The sequence below is a fragment of the Medicago sativa genome, chromosome 4, assembly GCF_051527215.1.
Source record: "Medicago sativa cultivar Bolivia chromosome 4, Bolivia_mono, whole genome shotgun sequence".
Taxonomy (NCBI): Eukaryota; Viridiplantae; Streptophyta; class Magnoliopsida; order Fabales; family Fabaceae; genus Medicago; species Medicago sativa.
Window position 1 is genome coordinate 99,885,715 of NC_140752.1, and position 20,936 is coordinate 99,906,650.

General features: G+C 32.7%; 1 protein-coding gene across 1 annotated transcript; it reads right to left on the bottom strand.

Moving 5' to 3' along the window:
• Positions 1 to 3,341: 3,341 nt before the first annotated feature.
• On the bottom strand, positions 3,342 to 4,232 carry LOC146934651 (F-box/LRR-repeat protein 4-like). The gene has a single exon (XM_085707930.1). The coding sequence runs from the start codon at positions 4,230 to 4,232 to the stop codon at positions 3,342 to 3,344; it is 891 nt and encodes a 296-aa protein (XP_085564056.1).
• Between the last annotated feature and the right edge of the window lie 16,704 nt (positions 4,233 to 20,936).

Consider the following 20,936-nt stretch of genomic DNA (forward strand, 5'->3'; position numbering starts at 1 on the left):
TTTAGGTTATGTTCAGTCAGTGTGATTGATATGTATATGTTTATATAAAAGTGACGCAAGATATATTTTGTTTTTGAGCAACGCTATATCTCGAGAAAAATAACATAAAAATTCTTCAAGAATAAAGAGCAGCCAATCACAATGCACTATTTACCACAATTCAAGGAATTATGGCTGAAAAATAGGAAGTGGACAAATAAATCATGCAATTAAAACTTACCAACTGTGTCTTGGAAAAATTCTTGATGTTATTTTTCTTTTTTTATGGTGGCCGGGGTTCGAACCCCGGCTGTTTCTTTTTTTTATGGTGGCCGGGGTTCGAACCCCGTACCTTGCATATTTTATGCATTGTCCATACCAACTAAGCTATGCTCACGAGGACAAATGTTATTTTTCTAAAGAATTTTTTTTGACCCAAATTTTCTAAAGAAATAGCATTTTCCTTTGTTTTTTTACAAGGAAAATATATTTTGTTCGAATCCTTTCAAAAAAATAAATAAATATATATTTTGTTGAATTATTCCCTAAAAATTTTATTTGGGCTATTTCAAAGCAAAATTGATTTTTATCATAACAAAAACCTTAAAAGAAAAAAATAAAAATCATTTTTTAACAAAAATCAAAATAGGTTAATTTCAACTTTTACATTCAATTATTCAAATACTTACGCATCCCTCGAGAAACCATACTCTTACGGAAGATGAGCCAACTCCTTTTTGGTGTACATAAATTGATAATAAAAAAATGATAATAAAAGTAGTCTAATTCTTTAAAAAAAAAAAGTAGTCTAATTATGAGCATTAGGTCCATAATGTAAGTAATTTTTAAGGGGAATGATTAATTTGACAATAAAATAGATAAATGACATTGTTAAAGAAGATTTATTTAAATGAAGTTATAGGACCTCTAGTCTAGTTTTATCAAAAATATTATAGAGTGGAGATTTATTTTAGTTACTAAGAGTAAAAGCAACTCTCTCTCTCTCTCTCTCTCTCTCTCTCTCTCTCTCTCTCTCACAAAATAAAAAAACTTTTAATCCTTAAGAAAAATAAATAAGGACAGCCTAATCCTTACCTTCTTTACAATTTGTTTGTTTAATGAAAGAAAGATAAATGAATGCAAATAAAGTGAAAAGAAGATAAAATGAAAAGAAATAAGAATATTATTTAGTAATGTGGTGTGAGATTCTCTAAAAAAAAAAAAAAAAGGACTCAACACCAACATAAGGCTATGAAAATCTTTGTGAAAATATCCATACCGCAACCTAGTCAACTATAATTTCATTGGATAAATAAATCGAGGAATTGAAGAAAATAGAGCAATAAATAGTTAATGATATAATAGGAAGAGTAACATTAATGTAACATTAGTACTCCCTCAATTCCTTTTCTTTTGATGTTTTAAAGCTTAAACTTTATTCCAAAATTTTTGATGTTTTAGAATTTTAATATTTTTTTATCCAATTTTACCCTTGTTGAAAAACACACTTTGAAAATTGGAAGTTTAAATAATAAATGCAATTTGTGTGGTGAGTTTCAATAATTAAGGAGATTAGAATTTTGAGAAAAAAAAAATAAGGAGTAAGTAAGGGTATTTTAGTATAAACCATACAATTATTCCTATAATTTAATGATTCCTTAATATATGTGCAATCACCTAAAACATCAAAAGAAAAGGAATGGAGGGAGTATTGTATAGCGACTTATAATTTGGGATAATTTTTTCTCCAAAGTGGCTTATAATGGGAGTAGCAAAAAAAAATACTTGGTTGATTGAACTATCTGAGTTATAAGCCAGACTTGAAGCAAAGTTAGAACCAGAAATTGTATTGTGTCCTAAACAATAACTTTGATGCATTGTCGTGTAAAACCCAGTCAACAAATCAAAAACCATAATTTATATAAATGTTAATTTAAATACAACATTGTGATATTGACTGACTATGTAAAAAATATTTACATTGTCGGTGCATATGAACTAAATCATCGTATCCTATATATAGCACCGACACTACAAATTGGGTGTGTCACACCGCAACGACCCTAGTACATGTATTCAATTACTTCCATTCTATCTTATCACATGACTGTATGTGTCAATGTTAGTGTTGTCTCCTCTATTCGTCCAACACCGATAGATGAAGTTGCATTTAATTATATCAAGTTTCTCAAACTATTACCGGTGTCAACATGTCAGTGTTATGTTCGCGATCGTGTCCATGCTTCATTAGATTGTGTAAAAAACACGTTTCAAGTAAAATATGTACAAAATATAGACATCAGAGAATCAAAATAAAGGAACATATAAATTCTAAAATGCGCGGTTTCAATATTCTAAAACTTAGACCAAACTCAACCAATGAATTGGATCAATAGTTGAATCAATTGAACCCATGTTAACAATTACATTGCTTTAGGAATCGCGGGTGAATCACATCCTTGCAAGCTCTATAGTATAGGGGAAGTAAAATATGAAAAAATAAAGGGAAAAATGGGAAACTTGGACGGTATCTACTGTCGGATGAAACACTTTAATTTATTTGGATCAAGCAATACAAATAGAAAATGAAATATGTTCTTATCACCATCATTTTTGCTCCAAAACATCAAGAAAATACAAAATACCTCTGACGGCAACTGCCGTGGAGGTATTTTCGTATTTTCATGTTGTCTTGGAGCAAAAATATATGGTGAAAAATGCAATTTTGATAGAAAATATTAGAGACATGAAGTAAAATTGCAAAACAAGTAGAGACAGTTTACTAAATGCATTTAGTATACTTAATAGAAAATAGAAGTTACCAATTGGATCAAGCATTTAGTAAGTCTGCAATTGGTAATTCATGCAATACAAATAGAAAATAGAGACATGGAATTTTTGCCACATGACACCCTTTATTTGGATTCCAAGCAACAATCTCGCAAATCCTTCGCTATGACAATGTTGTTCCAATAAAAAAATGTCGGTTATTATGTTACAACATAAGAATTCCAAGTAATATGATTAAAGGTAAAGCAATGAAAAGCAATACAAATTGAAATTGCATATAACACATAACGGTTGCCACTTAGTCGTGAAAAATTCTTGATGTGTTTTTTCGCTTTAAATAGCACCACTCTTATATAAAATATCTTACACAAATACTTAGGCAATTATCACGCATACACTAATCAGAAAATGCACATTCGTAAACCGACATTAACAGGGCAGTTTCAAAATACTAGCAAACAAGGCAGCTTTGACGCGATAAGAGTTCCCTCTCTCCGTCACTAAAATAACAAAGATCTGGAGCAATTATCTTTCTCAATGATGGGCTTGATAATACCATTGAGACAATGGCATTAGTATCCACATAGCAACGCCTCAAATTGATTTCTCTCAGTTGTGTAGTATTTTACCACATGCTTCACTCCCTTCTTTGTGACATGATAACAGTTTCTCAATAATAGTTCTGAAAGCCCACGGCAACTCTCTGAGAGTGCATAGAGTGTTTTATCATCAACCAGTGTATGTGACAAGTCCAATACCTTCAATTTAGGAACTTCAAAGTTCATTCCGTGAAGCATCACTCCTGAACAGCCGCTTAAGTCCAAACGTGTAATGTTACAACATCTCCTTAAAACATGAGCAACACCTTCTTCAGATATGTAACGACAATCCTTCAAATCAAGGAGCTGCAAATTGGGGAAAGAATAGGCAATGAGGACCAGGTAACTAGTGTCGAGAGAAGTAAAGTTAGAACAAATGAGAGAGGTTAAAGTTGTAATCTTCTTTCGGTGGAAGGTTTGCAACCAATCTGCGGGAAACATACCCCGTTGGAGGGAGAGAACGAGTGTTGTGAGGTTTGATGGGAAACGAGAAAGTTGGAGGAGAAGCTTGTTGAGGTTACTGGCGGAGCAAGTGAGGTTGAGGGAATTGAGATTGGTGAATCTACATAATAGGCGAGGGAGGAAAGGATGTTCTTGTGTGTTAATAGTGAGAGATAATCGGAGACGGTTGGTGATGGAGAGAAGCTGTTTTGAGACGGCAGAGATAGACTTCAAGCAGAGGCAGGCCCTTTTGTCGGAGCCGCTGATGAGGATTTTGAAGGCATGTTCCCAGCACTCGTCCGGTAAGTAAAAATCAAGATGTGTTGCTGTTGCTGTTGCAAGCTTCCTTGTTTTGCTTCTTGTTTGAATGGAAGAATTAACTATTTGTGAGTTTCTTCTCTTCCTCTTCATATTGAGAGACATTCTTTGAGAGACATTCGGTTTAGGTTGTTGAGTAAGTGAGATTGATATGTATATAATATATTTATACAAAAGTGATGGAAGATATATTTTGTTTTTTTACAAGGAAAGATATATTTTGTTTTTTTTACAAGGAAATATATATTTTTTGGAATCCTTTCAATAAATAAATATATTCTTTGAAAGTTTGATTTTGGGCTATTTCAAATCAATATAGATTTTTATCAAAACAAAAAACATTAAAAAATATCAAAATCAACTTTTTTAACAACCAATTATTCAAATATTTTTTTAACAATCAAATATTTAAAATGGAATTCTCTCTGGTCCAATGTTTTACATTTTTTTTACTGAGGAATGACTAATGAGAATGCATAAATTTTGTCGGGACTTTGCTATTGAGAACTTTGTGTGCAGAGGTTTAGTTTGAGATTATATTCCAAAAATGGAAAATCTAATTAAAGCCTAAAGATGATCTGGATTTGTCTGGTCAGCAACTAGTTTTTGGGATTTGAAGCTTTGATTGAATTTTGATGAGATATATGGTGAACATTGTATGTTTTAGGGTGTGTTTAATTGTTCTTAATGAAGTGAGAGGAGTACTATGAGTAGGGAGAACATTATTTTGCTGCCTTGGTTAAACGAATAAACATTATCACATCATAGTGGTGTGTCCCCTACATGAATTCATGTTTTTTTTTTCATTAAATCTCATGTTAATGTGTTTTTTTTTTTTTTTGCCATCCTAAATTGAGATGAAATTCCATTTTTGAATCACTGTTGAACTATGGAAGAGCATGAATTTGCTGACTGTTTAGTGTTGTGTGTTTTTTTCTTCTTTAATTTTTTTTTAAAAAACAAAAATTATGATGAGACGAAGAAGATGAAGAAGGGATGAAGATCTGGGTTTAAGGATGAAGATGATGATTTGGACATATTTTTAGTTTTATCAAAGCAAGCTGGGATTAGTTGAATGAATAATTCATTCAGCTTTTGCAAGAGTTTTATTCTAATGCAGAACTATGGAAGGAATTGACAACATCTTTCACGGCTCTAATTCGTAAGACGAATAATCTACAATTGTACAAAATCTTATCCAAGGTGCTATCTGTGAGGCGGAAATCTGTCCTTGATCGTTTGATTTCCAAGTGCCAATCCGCTTTCTTGCGAGATAGGCAAATTCTAAATGGTGTGCTTGTGCTTAATGAACTAGTAGATTATGTGAAGAGGAATAAGAAAGTATGCTTTTTTAATTGAATGTTGATTTTGAGTGGGTATATGATTCGGTCAGTTGGAAATTTTTGGAATATATGATGAGAAGAATGAACTTTGATCCACGGTGGATTAGATGGATGAACACTTGCATTTTCAATAGTTCAATGTCTATTCTAGTTAATGGAAACTTAACGGCAAGTGTGAACTAATGTTGTCATGGCTTCCATTTGATCTCCATCTGACGAATAGAGATTTCGAAGTTGGTCTCCCGTAGATGGCAGAAGCAATGCCAACATGAGTTAGAGTGGGCATTTCAACATTCTAACCTCTTCAAGAAACCCACAATTCTTACACATGTGCAAAAGTGATGAATTCAATCAATGCAAAAACTTGCATTATATCAACATGAGCACCACTTTGTGTTCCCTTTCCTTTTAGCAGGTTTAATGGAGGACAATGATCATATTCTCAAATATAAGTGTGAATTCTTGAAGGATTAAATTTTGTTTTTCTGTGCACAAGCTCCTAATCAAATCTATAAGAAATATATGTTCACCATCAAGCATTTCCACAGAAGCTTGCAGTTTTTGAGCAACTGGAAAAGCGATTGATCGTTAATGTAGTAATGAAAAAAGAGACTTGGGCGAATTTGCTTGTGAGAATCAACATGAGCACCATTTCAAATGTTAAATCAGCCCAAATCTCATATTTTAGTATTTACTATTTTTAACTTAAATTAAAATCATATATCTATCCATCTTTAGTTCCCATTTTCTTGGTACTTGAATTTTACAAGTAAAAATAAAAAGACAGTCACATGTAAACATACATTCTAATGGGTGTCAATGTACTACAGTTAAAGCATTCTCATATCTTCACAATCCACTGTTCCCTTAACACATGACTCATCCAGAAGAACGATGAACTAGGAGAAATAACAGAGAAGGCATTCTTTTCACTAACCACAACAGTGTTACGATTTATTCAAACAAAAAGAGGGGAAAACAAAAAAAGTCAATCACAAATTGCTAAATTTATTTTTGACTAAAAAATTAAAAATTAAGGAACCCTTTTCTCGTCATCAATTTTCCCACCGAGAGGAAAGAACAAAATCACAAAAACTAAAACCTCAAAAGAAGAAAAAGAAATAAAAAATTGAGTAAAAGAACACACACTTACATGGAGGTTGACCTGGAGAACACGACGTGAACATGAGTTGGGATATTGCAAAGCAGAAATGGGAAAATAACGAGCTTGCTCAAAGTATATCCTATGGAACTTGATTCTAAGTAACCATTGTACTGAAGTGCGTGCATAAGTGGTGGTCAATGACCAATATTGTTGAACCTGAGAGAACACGAAAACTACAATTCTTCTGATAGATTTTTCCTGAAACTAACAATATGTGTTCTAATATATTTCCTGCTAATATTTAACTATCTTCAAATTTCCAAGGGAAATCATGATGCCTAGATTAGTACATTACATTAAGCCGTACATCATGATTAAATCTCTAAATCATGGAACCCAACTTTGTATTTACAAATGTATTTCTTTGCATAATAAGATAATTTATTGAGTTGAAACTATTGGTTGTACATCCAAATAGAAAATAAAGAAATGAAGTTTTTGGAACATTTCACCCTATTTTTGGATCTAACCAAATATAATAGTAAAAGATTTGTAACCTCATACTGTCAAACCCCTTTGTTCCCAGCAACAATGTTGCAAATCCTTCATAATGTCAAATATTGCTCCAATAAAAGAAATATCGGTTATGACATAAGAATCTTATCCAAGTAATATGATTCAAGGCAAAGCAATAAAATTTAAAACTGTATAGAACACCAACTACATAAATTATATTATGCATTATATGGAATATCATACACAAATACTTAGGCAATTATCAACACATTTGTAAACTGATTGATATTTATAAACAAACAAAAAATCTCAGAGAAAATCTAAAATTTCAATATTCAAACTTCAATGGAGCAGTTTCAAAATACTAGTAAACAAGGCATCTATGATGCGACAAGAGTTCCCTCTCTCCGTCACTTAAACGATAAAGATATGGAGCAATTATCTTTCTCAATGATGGCCTTGATAATATCATTGAGGCAATGGCATTAGCATCCACATAGCAATACTTCAAATTGAGCTCTCTCAGTCGTGTGCAGATTTCTACCATATGTTTCACTCCCTTCTTTGTGATATGGTAACAATTTTTCAGTAACAGCTGCAAAAGCCCACGACAATTCTTTGAGATCGCATAGAGTGTTATATCATCAACCAGTGTATGTGACAAGTTCAACACCTTCAATTTAGGAACTTCAAAGTTCATTCTGTGCAGCTTCACTCCTAAAGAGCCACTTAAGTCCAAACATGTAATGTTAGAACATCTTAAAATATGAGCAATACCTTCTTCAGATATGTAACAGCAATTGCTCAAATCAAGCAGCTGCAAATTGTGGAAAGAATAGGCGACGAGGACAAGTTTACTACTGTCGAGAGAATAGTTGGAACAAATGAGAGAGGTTAAAGTTGTAATCTTTTTTGGGTGGAAGGTTTGCAACCCATTTGCGGAAAAGGTGAAGCGTTGGAGGGAGAGAACGAGTGATGTAAGGTTCAATGGGAAACGAACGATTTGTAAGAGAAGCTTGTTGAGGTCAGTGACGGAGCATGTGAGATTGAGAGAGGTGATGTTGATAGAGAGGAAAGGGTGTGCTTGTGTGTGGATAGTGAGAAATAATCGGAGGCGGTTGTTGATAGAGAGAAACTGTTTAGAGACCAGGGAGAGTGACTTTAAGTAACAGCGGGTGGTGTAGTTGTTTCTAACGATGAATTTGAAGACACATTCCCAACACTCCTCGGGTAGGTAAAAATCAAGATTTGTTGGTGTTGCAAGCCTCCTTGTTTTGCATCTTGTTTGAATAGAAGAAGAAACGATTTGTGAGTTTTTCCCTTCCTCTTCATATAGAGAGACTTTCTTCGATTTGTGGCAAATTTGAGGGGTTTAGGTTAAGTTGAGTCAGTATGATGGCGATGAAGAACAAGTCAGTGACACTTATAGATTTAATATGGGAACAAGTGAGAGATGTCAAAGTTGTAATATTTTGGGAGAAAGCTTGCAACCCATTAGCAGGAATGGTGAGTTGATAGGAGAGATCAAGCAATGTGAGGTGGTTCAATGGAAAACGAGAGATTTTGCCGAGAAGCGTGTCGTGGGAGGTGATGTTGGTGACCCGAAGAGAGAGTTAACAACTAAAATCACTACTTGAATGATAGTTCGGCTGGGAATTAAATAAAGTGATCAACAATTGTTCCACCAAGAAATCGAACTCGGATTCTTTTAAACGATGTCCTTTGATAGAGTTCATTAATAAGTTGAGCTGAATTACGTAGTTGTATTTGTAAATGTACATACATTAGGCTTCTTTCTATAAAACACTTTTGATTAACAAATAAGTTTGGAAAATTGACATTCTCAAATTATCATGTTTTTCAATTAACTTAAACCATTTTCTGGTAAACTTTCGCATTTAGAACGTGGTCAGGCGATTACATGACGCTCAAAAGCAACATTAACAAGTTAATCACAATTCCTCAAACAAGCAAGAAAATATGAAAAATCAGGCACATAATTAGATTAGTGGGAAACAAACAACCAGCAGATAGAAATTACATAGCACAAGGCGTAGTGTAGTATATAGGTGGAACACTCGAAAGAAAAATCATACATCGTACATCATAAACACCAATAAAAGCACGACTCAAACGAGAACTACCACCAACACCTATAAAAAACAAACCTTCAAACCCAAAGCGAACACCCATCTAGTTAAGTGAACATTTTAATAAACATCTAACAATCATGTGTATTCCTACGATATAAGGCAATGACGATATAATTTGAAATTCTAATATCATTATGTCAATCAGGGTTCAATTCATTTAACCATTCTCTGGTAAACTCATGTGATTAGAATGGATAGGGAATTCACATTTCACATTACATTTAAAAGAAACAATAAAGTTAATCATTATCCCTTACTCAAGCAACAGAATATGCAAAACCAGGCAAAGTGGGAAACAACCACCATTGTACATCATGTTGTTAATCAAGCATTTCACTTAACATCTACCAATCGTGTGCATTCCCAATGAAATTCGATATGGAACAACAAACATCGCAATAAACAGAAAATCCACATGTTATACAATATTGTTAAACCTGAGAGAACACGAAAACTACAATCCTTTTTTTTTAAAGAACGAAAAATACAATTCTGCTGGTAGATTTTTTCCTGAAACTAACAATATGTGTTCTAATATATTTCCTGTTAAAACTAAACTATCTTCAAATTGAGAACTATCATGAAAAGAAGTCAAGCAGAACTTCTTGTCCGTACTAGGCTTGAATTATTCCAAGGGAAACCATGATGCCTAGATTAGTACATTATATTAAGTCGCACATCATGATTAAATCTCTAAATCATGAAACCCAACTTTTTGTACTTACAAATGTAAGTCTTTGCTTAATAAGATAACTAATTGAGTTGGAACTATTGGTTGCACGTACAAATAGAAAATAGAGACATAATAGAAAATGAAAAATAGTAAAAGATTTGTGACCTCATGTTGACAAACCCTATTTTTGCAACATACAATCTTGCAAATCCTTTATTATGTCAATATTATTCCAATTGAATAAAAAAATGTCGGTTAAGTTATGACATAAAACACCAAACTGCATAAATTATATTGTGCATTATATAAAATATCTTACACAAATACTTAGGCAATTATCACACATACAATTAATCAGAAAATACACATTCGAAAACTGACACTATAGAAAACAAGGCATATATGACTCCACATGAGTTTCTTCACTTAGCCACAAAAACGATAACTACGCTGCCGTCGACCAATTATCTCTCTCAATGATGGCCTTGATGGTACCATTGAGAGAACGACCTTATTATCCACTTTATAGCAACCACTCAAATTGATCTCCCTCAGTTATGTACAGTTTTCTACCACATGTCTCACTCCCTTCTCTGATACATTAAAACAATTTTCCAATACCAGTTTCAAAAGCCCAGAACAACTCTTTGAGACCGCATAGAGTGTTTTATCATCAACGAATGTTTTTGACAAGTTCAACTCTTCCAATTTAGGAACTTCAAAGTTCATTTCACGCAGTTTCACTCCTAAAGAGCCCTTTAAGTTCAAATGTGTAATGTTACAACATCTGCTTAAAAGATGAGCAATACCTTCTTCAGATATGTCGTAGAAATCGTTCAAATAGAGCCGCTGTAAATTGGGGAAATAATAGGCGATGAAGGCCAGGTCACAGCTATCACAGAGTGATGAGAATGATTAGTTTTATGATGAGAATGATTAGTTTAGACAATAACTTGCTGCGCAAGTAATAGAAACTAGGGCTTTGTTATGATATTGCATGCACATATTATGATATGATGCTCCCTAGTTTATGTATATATACCCATTGTAATCATTCAACAATCAATGAGAATTCACTTTCATTCATTTCTTCTTGATTCCTAATATGGTATCACGCGCCTTCTCTCCATAAGAGAAAGGTTGTTACGATCCATAACGGTTTTGTAACCGTTTTTCTCCGCTGCATTTTTCTTCTCCGATCATCATTTTGATCGTTGATTCTTGCCTTTTCCGGTGTTGATTCTTGTTTTCCACCGTGATTCTTGCTTCTTGTGGTTGTTTCAACCTTTGCTACGCCATTGATTTTCACAGTTGCACCTTTTCTCGTTCTTCTTCATCTTCTTCCTTGAAGCTTTTTCATACTCTGTTTTTCTGCAACTCGCTTCTTCTCTGAATTTCCATGGCGCCTCGTAACTCTTCTCCTGATACTGAATCCGTTTACTTTGTTCATCCTAGTGAGAATCCTAATTCTCTTTCTATTACTCCCAAACTCACCGGTTCAAACTATATTGCATGGAGTCGTACGGTTGAACGTTCTCTGGGAACGAAGAACAAGCTTGGCTTCATCAATGGTACAATACCTATGCCTGATGAAGATGATTTGAACCGTTCAGCTTGGGAAAGATGTAATCATTTGGTGCAATCCTGGCTCATCAATTCAGTTTCAGAATCCATTGCACCAACTGTGGTTTTTTGTGATACAGCTCTTGAGGTTTGGCTTGATTTGAAAGAGCGTTTTTCTAAGATTGATCGTATTCGTATTGCAAATTTGCGTTCATCTATCAACACTTTGAAACAAGGTGATAAAAGTGTTTTGGATTATTTTACTGAGATGAAATCTCTTTGGGAAGAACTTTCTTCACACAGACCAATTCCAAATTGTGTTTGTGTTCATCAGTGTCGCTGTGTAGCTTCTAGAACTGCAAAGATTCATAGAAATGAAGATCAAATCATGCAGTTCCTTACTGGCTTGAATGATCAGTTTTCTGTGGTTAGAACGCAAGTGTTACTTCTTGATCCTCTTCCTTCCTTGAACAAAGTCTATTCTTTGGTTGTTCAAGAGGAGAGTAATCATGCTTCAATTCCTTCTCTAAGTGTTACTGATGATACCTCTATTCAAGTCAATGCTTCTGACACTAGAAGACCTCAAGGGCGTGGCAAGAGTTATTCACAGAACAAACCTTCTAGGTTTTGCACATTTTGCAATCGTACAAATCACACAGTTGATTTTTGCTATATGAAACATGGATATCCCAATGTTAATAAGGGGCAACCTCGTGCTAATGCTGCTTCTCATGAGGATTCAGATGATGGTGCTTCTTCTTCAACTGGTTCTAGTGCTTCTTCAAGTTCCAATCTCAGTTTTTCTCAAGAACAGTTGTCTCAACTTGTGTCTCTGCTGCAACAATCAAACTTAGTTGTCTCTGCATCACCCACCCCTCAAGCAACTTCTAACCACATTGCAGCCACTCCTACTCTTTCTACCAGCATCTCTGCTACTGAATCCTCTGCAGGTATACCTGTATCTATCCCTCTTTCTTCTTCATTGAAACCTTCCTTTTGGCTTGTTGATTCAGGTGCTAATGAGCACATATGTTGTGATTCCACTTGTTTTACTTCATTCTATAAAATTAAGCCTGTCCATGTTTCTTTGCCCAATGGTAATATTGTTCTTGTTCATTATGCTGGAACTGTTGAATTTAACTCTAAATTTTACCTTAACCATGTTCTCTATTCACCACATTTCTTACTCAATCTCATTTCTGTTGCCAAGTTGTGTGAATCCTTGACTTGTTTCTTTCACTTTTCCATTGACAAATGTCTCATACAGGACCAACAATCTTTGAAGATGATTGGTTTGGCTAAGCAAATGGATGGCCTTTACAAATTTTATCCTTCTAACCAAGACTGCAATTTAGAATTGTCTAGTTCCAAAAACATATCTTGTAATGCTGTATTACCTCCTCATTGTAATAAATCCCCTACTTTTGTTCCCAATAATGCCTTATGGCACTTTAGATTAGGGCATTTGTCTTCTCAAAGACAACAAATTTTGTCTCTTTTGTATCCTTCTATCAAAGCTATCAATAACAAAGATGCTTGTGATTTGTGTCATTTTGCAAAACATAAACATTTACCCTTTAATAATAGTACTTCTCATGCTTCAAATTGTTTTGATCTCATTCATCTTGACATTTGGGGACCTATATCTACTGCATCTGTTCATGGACACAGATATTTCTTAACCATTCTTGATGATCACAGTAGATTTCTTTGGATCATTCTTCTTAAAACCAAATCTGAAGTATCATCTCATGTTAAAAACTTCATTACTATGATTCAGAACCATTTTCACATTACTCCTAAAGTTTTGAGAACTGATAATGGTCCTGAATTCATGTTGTCTTCCTTTTATTCTTCTCATGGTATTGTGCATCAAAGGTCATGTGTAGAAACTCCACAACAAAATGGTCGTGTTGAAAGAAAACATCAACACATTCTCAATGTTGGTAGAGCATTGCTCTATCAATCCAAGTTACCTCCTTCATATTGGTCTTATGCTTTACAACATGCTGTCTTTCTCATCAATAGAGTTCCTACACCTATTCTTCAAAATCAATCCCCATATTTTGTTCTTCATCATAAAATCCCTGATATTTCTTTGTTCAAAGTGTTTGGCTGTTTATGTTATGCTTCAACTTTACATTCTCACAGAACCAAACTAAACCCTAGAGCCAGGAAATCTGTCTTCATTGGCTATCAGTCAGGTTATAAGGGTTTTACACTCTATGACCTCAATTCTAGAGAAATTTTTATCTCTAGACATGTTACATTTCATGAAAACTTCCTTCCATATCCTCATACTTCTTCTTCCACCTCTCCTTCTTGGCAATACTTCTCTCATTTTCATTCTTCACCTGCATCTCCTGATTTCCATTCTCCACCTATTATTGATGACATTATCACTCCCTCTCCCTCCTTACCTGACTCTCCATCCTCTCCACCACATATATCACCTATTGCTCCTAGACATTCATCTAGAAATATCCATACTCCTGCATATCTTCAAGATTATATATGCAATAATATTACTGCATCTACATACCCTATTTCTAATTACATTTCTCATCATCATTTATCTAATAATCATTCTTCTTTTGTCATGTATTTACATACTCAACCTGAGCCCAAGACCTATGCAGAGGCTAGTAAGCTTGATTGTTGGAAACAGGATATGCAAGTTGAACTCCAAGCTCTTGAGAAAACTGGGACTTGGAAACTGGTGGATCTGCCACCAAATGTGAAGCCTATTGGTTGCAGGTGGATTTATAAAGTGAAATTTCATGCTGATGGGACTGTTGAAAGATACAAGGCAAGATTGGTTGCTAAAGGCTACAATCAAATTGAGGGCTTGGACTATTTTGATACTTACTCTCCAGTTGCCAAGCTCACTACTGTGAGACTTGTTATTGCCTTGTCATCTATTCATAATTGGCATATACATCAACTTGATGTTAATAATGCCTTTTTACATGGAGAGTTGCAGGAAGATGTGTACATGTTGATTCCTCCTGGCATTAAATCCACCAAACCAAATCAAGTTTGCAAATTAACCAAATCTCTTTATGGCTTAAAGCAAGCTAGCAGAAAATGGTATGAAAAACTGACATCTGTGCTCTATGATCACAACTATACTCAAGCTGCTTCTGATCATTCACTTTTTGTGAAGAAAACTCCCACTTCCTTTACAATTCTTCTGGTATATGTTGATGACATCATCCTTGCAGGCAACTCCCTCATTGAGTTTGATCACATCAAGTCCATTTTGGATTCACTATTCAAAATTAAAGATTTAGGTATCTTGAAATATTTTCTGGGCATTGAAGTTGCACATTCAAAGCTGGGCATTTCACTTTGCCAAAGAAAATACTGCCTGGATTTACTTGAAGATACTGAGAGTTTGGGATCTAAACCATTATCAACACCTTCTGATTCCTCTCTTAAGCTTCATTCAGATTCAAGTGCACCATTTGAAGATGTTCCTGCCTACAGAAGATTAGTTGGGAGACTGCTTTATCTTAACAATACCAGACCTGACATTACATTCATCACTCAGCAGTTGAGTCAGTTTTTATCAAAACCTACACAAGCACATCACAAAGCAGCTATTAGAGTTCTCAAGTATCTCAAAGGTTGTCCTGGTAAAGGCTTGTTCTTTCCCAGAAGCTCTTCCATCACTTTGCAGGGCTTTTCAGATGCAGACTGGGCTGGTTGTCTTGACACCAGAAGGTCAATATCTGGCCAATGTTTCTTCTTGGGTAGTTCATTGATTTCTTGGAGAACTAAGAAGCAAATCACTGTGTCCAGATCTTCTTCAGAGGCTGAGTATAGAGCTTTAGCATCTGCCACTTGTGAACTTCAATGGATCCTGTATCTCCTCAAAGATTTGCTTATCACTTGTTCAAAGCTTCCTGTGCTTTATTGTGATAATCATAGTGTTATTCATATAGCTGCCAATCCTGTCTTTCATGAACGCACTAAGCATCTTGAGATTGACTGTCACCTCATTAGAGAAAAGTTACAATCAGGGATCCTTAAACTTTTACCTATTTCATCCCAAGATCAAGTGGCTGATTTCTTCACTAAAGCATTGCTTCCTAAGCATTTTCATGTTTTTCTATCCAAGTTAGGGTTGATCAACATCTATCAACCTCCAACTTGTGGGGGGCTATCACAGAGTGATGAGAATGATTAGTTTTATGATGAGAATGATTAGTTTAGACAATAACTTGCTGCGCAAGTAATAGAAACTAGGGCTTTGTTATGATATTGCATGCACATATTATGATATGATGCTCCCTAGTTTATGTATATATACCCATTGTAATCATTCAACAATCAATGAGAATTCACTTTCATTCATTTCTTCTTGATTCCTAATAACAGCTATCGAGAAAAGCAACGTTGGAACAAGTGAGGGAGGTTAAAGTAGTAATCTTCTTTGGGCGGAAGGTTTGCAACCCATTTGTGGGAAAGGTGTGGCGTTCCAGGGAGAGAAAGAGTGATGTGAGGTTTGATGGGAAACAAGAGATTTGGTGGAGAAGCTTGTCCAGGTAACCGATGGAGCATGTGAGGTTGAGGGAGGTGAGATTGGTGAATCTATGTAAAAGGCGAAGGAGGAAAGGGTGTGCTTGTTTGCATTAGTGAGAGTGAACCGGAGACGGTCAGTGATGGAGAGAAACTGTTTTGAGACGACGGATAGGGACGTCAAGTCGCGGTGTTTGTTGTAGTTATCGCTGATGATAAATTTGAAGGCATGTTCCAACACTCATTGGGTAAGTAAAAAAAATATGTTGATGTTGCAAGCCTCCTATTGCTTCTTGATTGAATGGAAGAAGAAGCGATTTGTATGCTTCTTCACTTCCTCTTCATACTAGGAGACTACTATCACTCATTGTCTCCATTTTAATTTCTCCTCGAATTCATCTGTCATCAGCAACATAATCATCCTATTGTCCAAATCAGAAACATAAGATAAAATCAACATAAAAAGAAGAGCAAAAAGAGAAGTATGATTAAAATCTAAATCAAATAAACGTTATAATAAAATTATACAATTGTTGTATAACTTAAATATAAAAAAATTCGTCATGAAATTAAATACAGTGAATTTCCTAATTAATAATTTTTGTTTGATTAGTAATTTGTTGTCAAAGTGAAAGCGTGTGATATAACATTTTTAGCGGAGTTTGCATGAAAATTAGGGTATTCTGTTTGTAAACGTATTAAATAAGTGTATAACAACTTGTCAAAAAAAAAAGTCTACAGAAACAGATATATACAAACGATGACAATAGAAATGAAAAGCTTATCCGTGAGGAGAAATATTAGGGATTGCTGCATTTCAGAGGGAATTTGTTATGTTAAATTGGTGCGCTGCATTTTAGATGGAATTTGTTAGGTTAAATTGCTGCTAACCTAATGCAGCATTTTAGAGGGAAATTATTAGGTTAAGTTGTTGCAGACCTAATAAAATTAATAAATAAAGATTATAGAGGGGAAATTTATTTTGGTTACTAGGAAGAATAAAAACCATATTTTTTTGAAAAAACCTTAAGAAAAATAAATGGGAACAACCTAATTTCTACCTTCTTTGCACTTTGTTTGTTTGTTTGATGAAGGAAAGATAGAGATAGGTGATCTTAAATAAAGTGAAATTAAGAAGAGAGAATGAATAGAAAAAAGATGATTATTTAGTAATGTGGTATGAGATAGTTTTATAAAACAGGGTTAAATATGTTTTTATTCTCTTAAAATATATCAAATTTTCATTTCAATCTCTCTAAAAAAATTTATCGATTTTTTATTCCCTTAAATATTTGTTTTCAATTTTCATCCCCGTTTGTTTACAAAAAATCACGTTTTGTGTTTCAGACGATTTTTTTGTGATATATCGTGGAATCATGTTTTGTGTTTCAAACGATTTTTTTGTGATATATTGTGGATAAGATCATAAAATATCATTAGTTTAATCATTGAACTATAATCTTAAATTTAACAATTTAATCTTAAATTTGAAGTTATAGATAAATTAATAAAGATTAAATAATTAAATTATTAAACTATGGGTTAATTGTTCAAATTGACCATGTAATACACGCGAAGTTTGAAAATGAACCTATAATAATAAAACATGTATTAAACCCCTGTAATTTGAGATTCTACATAATTTTGACCTTGTAATATAAGCGAAAGATTAATTATGGATTTTTTATTCCCGTAATTATGAATTTTTTAAACAATTCATAATTAATTCGTACCTCTTTTAAAAACTCTAAAATTTTATGGTGAAAGTTCTTCGGATGTTCTTACCGTGCCTACAAAATTAGTGAATAAAATTTGACCGATAATGGTGGAATTTCCATTTTGCATGCTTTAGTTGAAAATTTGAAATAAATTGAGGCGTCATAAATATGTTCTAAAACTTTGCTTATCATTTTTATGTTCTAAAACAATTAGCTCATAATTTAATTTTTAGGTCAAGTTTTTTGTTGTTTCGTTTTTTGAGTTTTGTCACTTTAAAAATTCATAATTAATCCGTCTATTGCTGAAAAATTCTATTTTTTTTAAAGCCATATTTTAACATCATAAACATGCATACAAAAAATAATGAAAAAATTTAATCTCTAAGTCACTTTTCTGAACTTCACGTACATTAGAGGGTCATAAATAGAAAGAGAAAAAAAGTGAAATTTCATCTGTAGAATATGTGTTTTTTTTTATTTGTACAGGATCATTTTCCAGACTTTTGTATATTACATGATCAATTTGAACAATTAACTCTTAAACTAATGATATTTTAAGGTCTGGACATTTATATATCATAAAAAAAAAAAAATCATTTGGGATAGAAAACATGAACTTTTGTATAAAAAACTGAGAACAAAAAAAAAATCATTTGGGATAGAAAACATGAACTTTTGTATAAAAAACAGAGAACAAAATTGAATATTGAATATTTAGACGGGCCTTAAATCGAAGAAATATTTTAAATAGACTAAAATGAAAATTTAGTATATTTAGAGGAAATAAAAACATATTTTACTATATAGAATGATATAAATGTCCTTAAGTATATTTAGAGGAAATAAAAACATATTTTACTATTTAGACCTTGAGTTTGACTCTTGAGTAAAACAATTATTAAACATATTATATTTACCTAACTATCGAACTCTGAATTATCAGGGTCCCTTCTCCTCAAAACCAAAGGGTTAAAAAAAATTCTTCACTCTAAATTGTAGTTAAATCAATAGTATATATATAAAGTAAGGTTTTTTATGCCACGTGTCGCTTCCACTTTTATTCTCAATATTTATATATTTTTTTCTATATTTTATTTGACATCTTACTTGACATAAAAATCTCAGCAAACTTTTGATCTTATCCACTAAATATTTTATTTAATTTTATATTTAATTCCTAATGTTTTGTGTAGCCAAAATATCTCAACAAACTATATATAATACTTTCAATACTATCCATTAAATCTTCCTTTATTTTTTTCTTTCTTTTTTTTAGGAAAAGAAGTTTCTATTAGTTTTTTTTCATTGAGGAAAAAAAGGCTTCGATTTGTTTTTTTAACTATAAATAAAGGAGAATTTTTTAATCACGTAAACACATAATTTGAGCAGAAACTGAAACTCAAACCTTCTTTTGATCTAAGTTTTTTCTTTCTTCAGGTTTTACAAACACCTATACTATTGTTTCTTTTACTTATGCTTAGATTTTAATTTTTATATATAATATGAGAGGGAACTAACACATACGAGTGAGTTTACCGATTGTTTTTTTTTCTTTCAGGTCCTTGAACTATTGTTGCTGGCATCCATTGCAAACACCTACGAGTTTCAGGTCCTTGAACTAACACTTATACTATTGTTTCTGTTTCAAGTCCTTGAACTAACACCTAAACTATTTTTTTTCCTTTTCGTTTCAACAGTAGCGTTTTAATATTATTAATCACCTATACTATTATCACCTATACTATTTTTTCAGGTCCTTTTCGTTTTAATATTATTAATCAGTAGCGTTTTGATTTTAATAATAATATTTCAGGACCTGAAATATTTTTATTTAATTTCATATTTAATTTTTAATATTTTATGTAGCCAAAATGTCTCAACAAACTATATATAATACTTTCAATATTATCCATTAAATATTTCTTTTTTTTAGGAAAAGAAGTTTCAATTAGTTACTATCTCTTTTAGCACCATATTATTCAATTAGTTTTTTTCATTGAGGAAAAAAAGGCTTCGGGTTTGTTTTTTTTTTTTTAACTATAAATAAAGGAAAAATTTTTAATCACGTAATCACATATTTTGAGCAGAAACTGAAACTCAGACCTTCTTTTGATCTAAGCTTTTTCTTTCTTCAGGTTTGACAAACACCTATACTATTTTTTCTTTTACTTTTACTTATGCTTAGATTTTTATTTTTATATATAATATAAGAGGGAACTAAAACCTACGTGTGAGCTTACTGATTTTTTTTTCCAGGTCCTTGAACTATTGTTGTTGGCATCCATTACAAACACCTACGAGTTTCAGGTGCTTGAACTAACACCTATACTATTGTTTCTGTTTCACGTCCTTGAACTAACACCTATACTATTTTTTTTTCTCTTTTCGATTCAACAGTAGCGTTTTAATATTATTAATCACCTATACGATTACCACATATACTATTTTTTCAGGTCCTTTTCGTTTCAATATTATTAATCAGTAGCGTTTTGATTTTAATAATAATATTTCAGGTCCTAAGATATTATTATTTCACCAGTAGCATTTTAATATTATTAATCACCTATACTATCATTTTATGATAACACCTATACTATTATTTCAGGTCCTTATTTCTAAATCTATACTATTATTTCAGGTACTTATTTCTAAATCAATAGCATATATATAAGGGTTAATTATGTTTCTAGTCCCTATAAAATAGCGACCTTGTAAGTTTAGTCCCTACTTAATTTTAATAGCATTTTTAGTCCCTAATTTTGTTTTTCTGCACTGAGTATTAGTCCCTACTCAATTCAAATTTGTTTAATTTATGCTTAAACTCTTAAATTTTTGAACAATTTTTTGCAGACATGTTTAGAACATTACTAAAAGTTCATCCGCAAAAAATTATTGCAAAATTTGATTTCTACATCCAGATTTTATTACTTTTTATCTTTAACTTTTGTCGTTTTAAAAAATTCATATTTAATTCATTTCATGTCAGAAAATTCTAAATTTTAGTAAACGAACCTTTCATAGTGTTCTAATCTTGTCTCAAAAAAATCGTTCAAAAATTTAAGAGTTTAAGGATAATTAATCAAACTTTGTTTTAGCAGGGACTAAAATTATAAGTAATTTTTTTTTATAGGGACTAAAAATGCTATTAAAATTAAGTAGGGACTAAACTTACAAGGTCGCTATTTTATAGGGACTAGAAACATAATTAACCCTA

What these genes read in the sequence shown, in the direction of transcription:
- LOC146934651 (XM_085707930.1), bottom strand. Translation starts at nt 4,232, where the DNA reads ATGTCTCTCAATATGAAGAGGAAGAGAAGAAACTCACAAATAGTTAAT.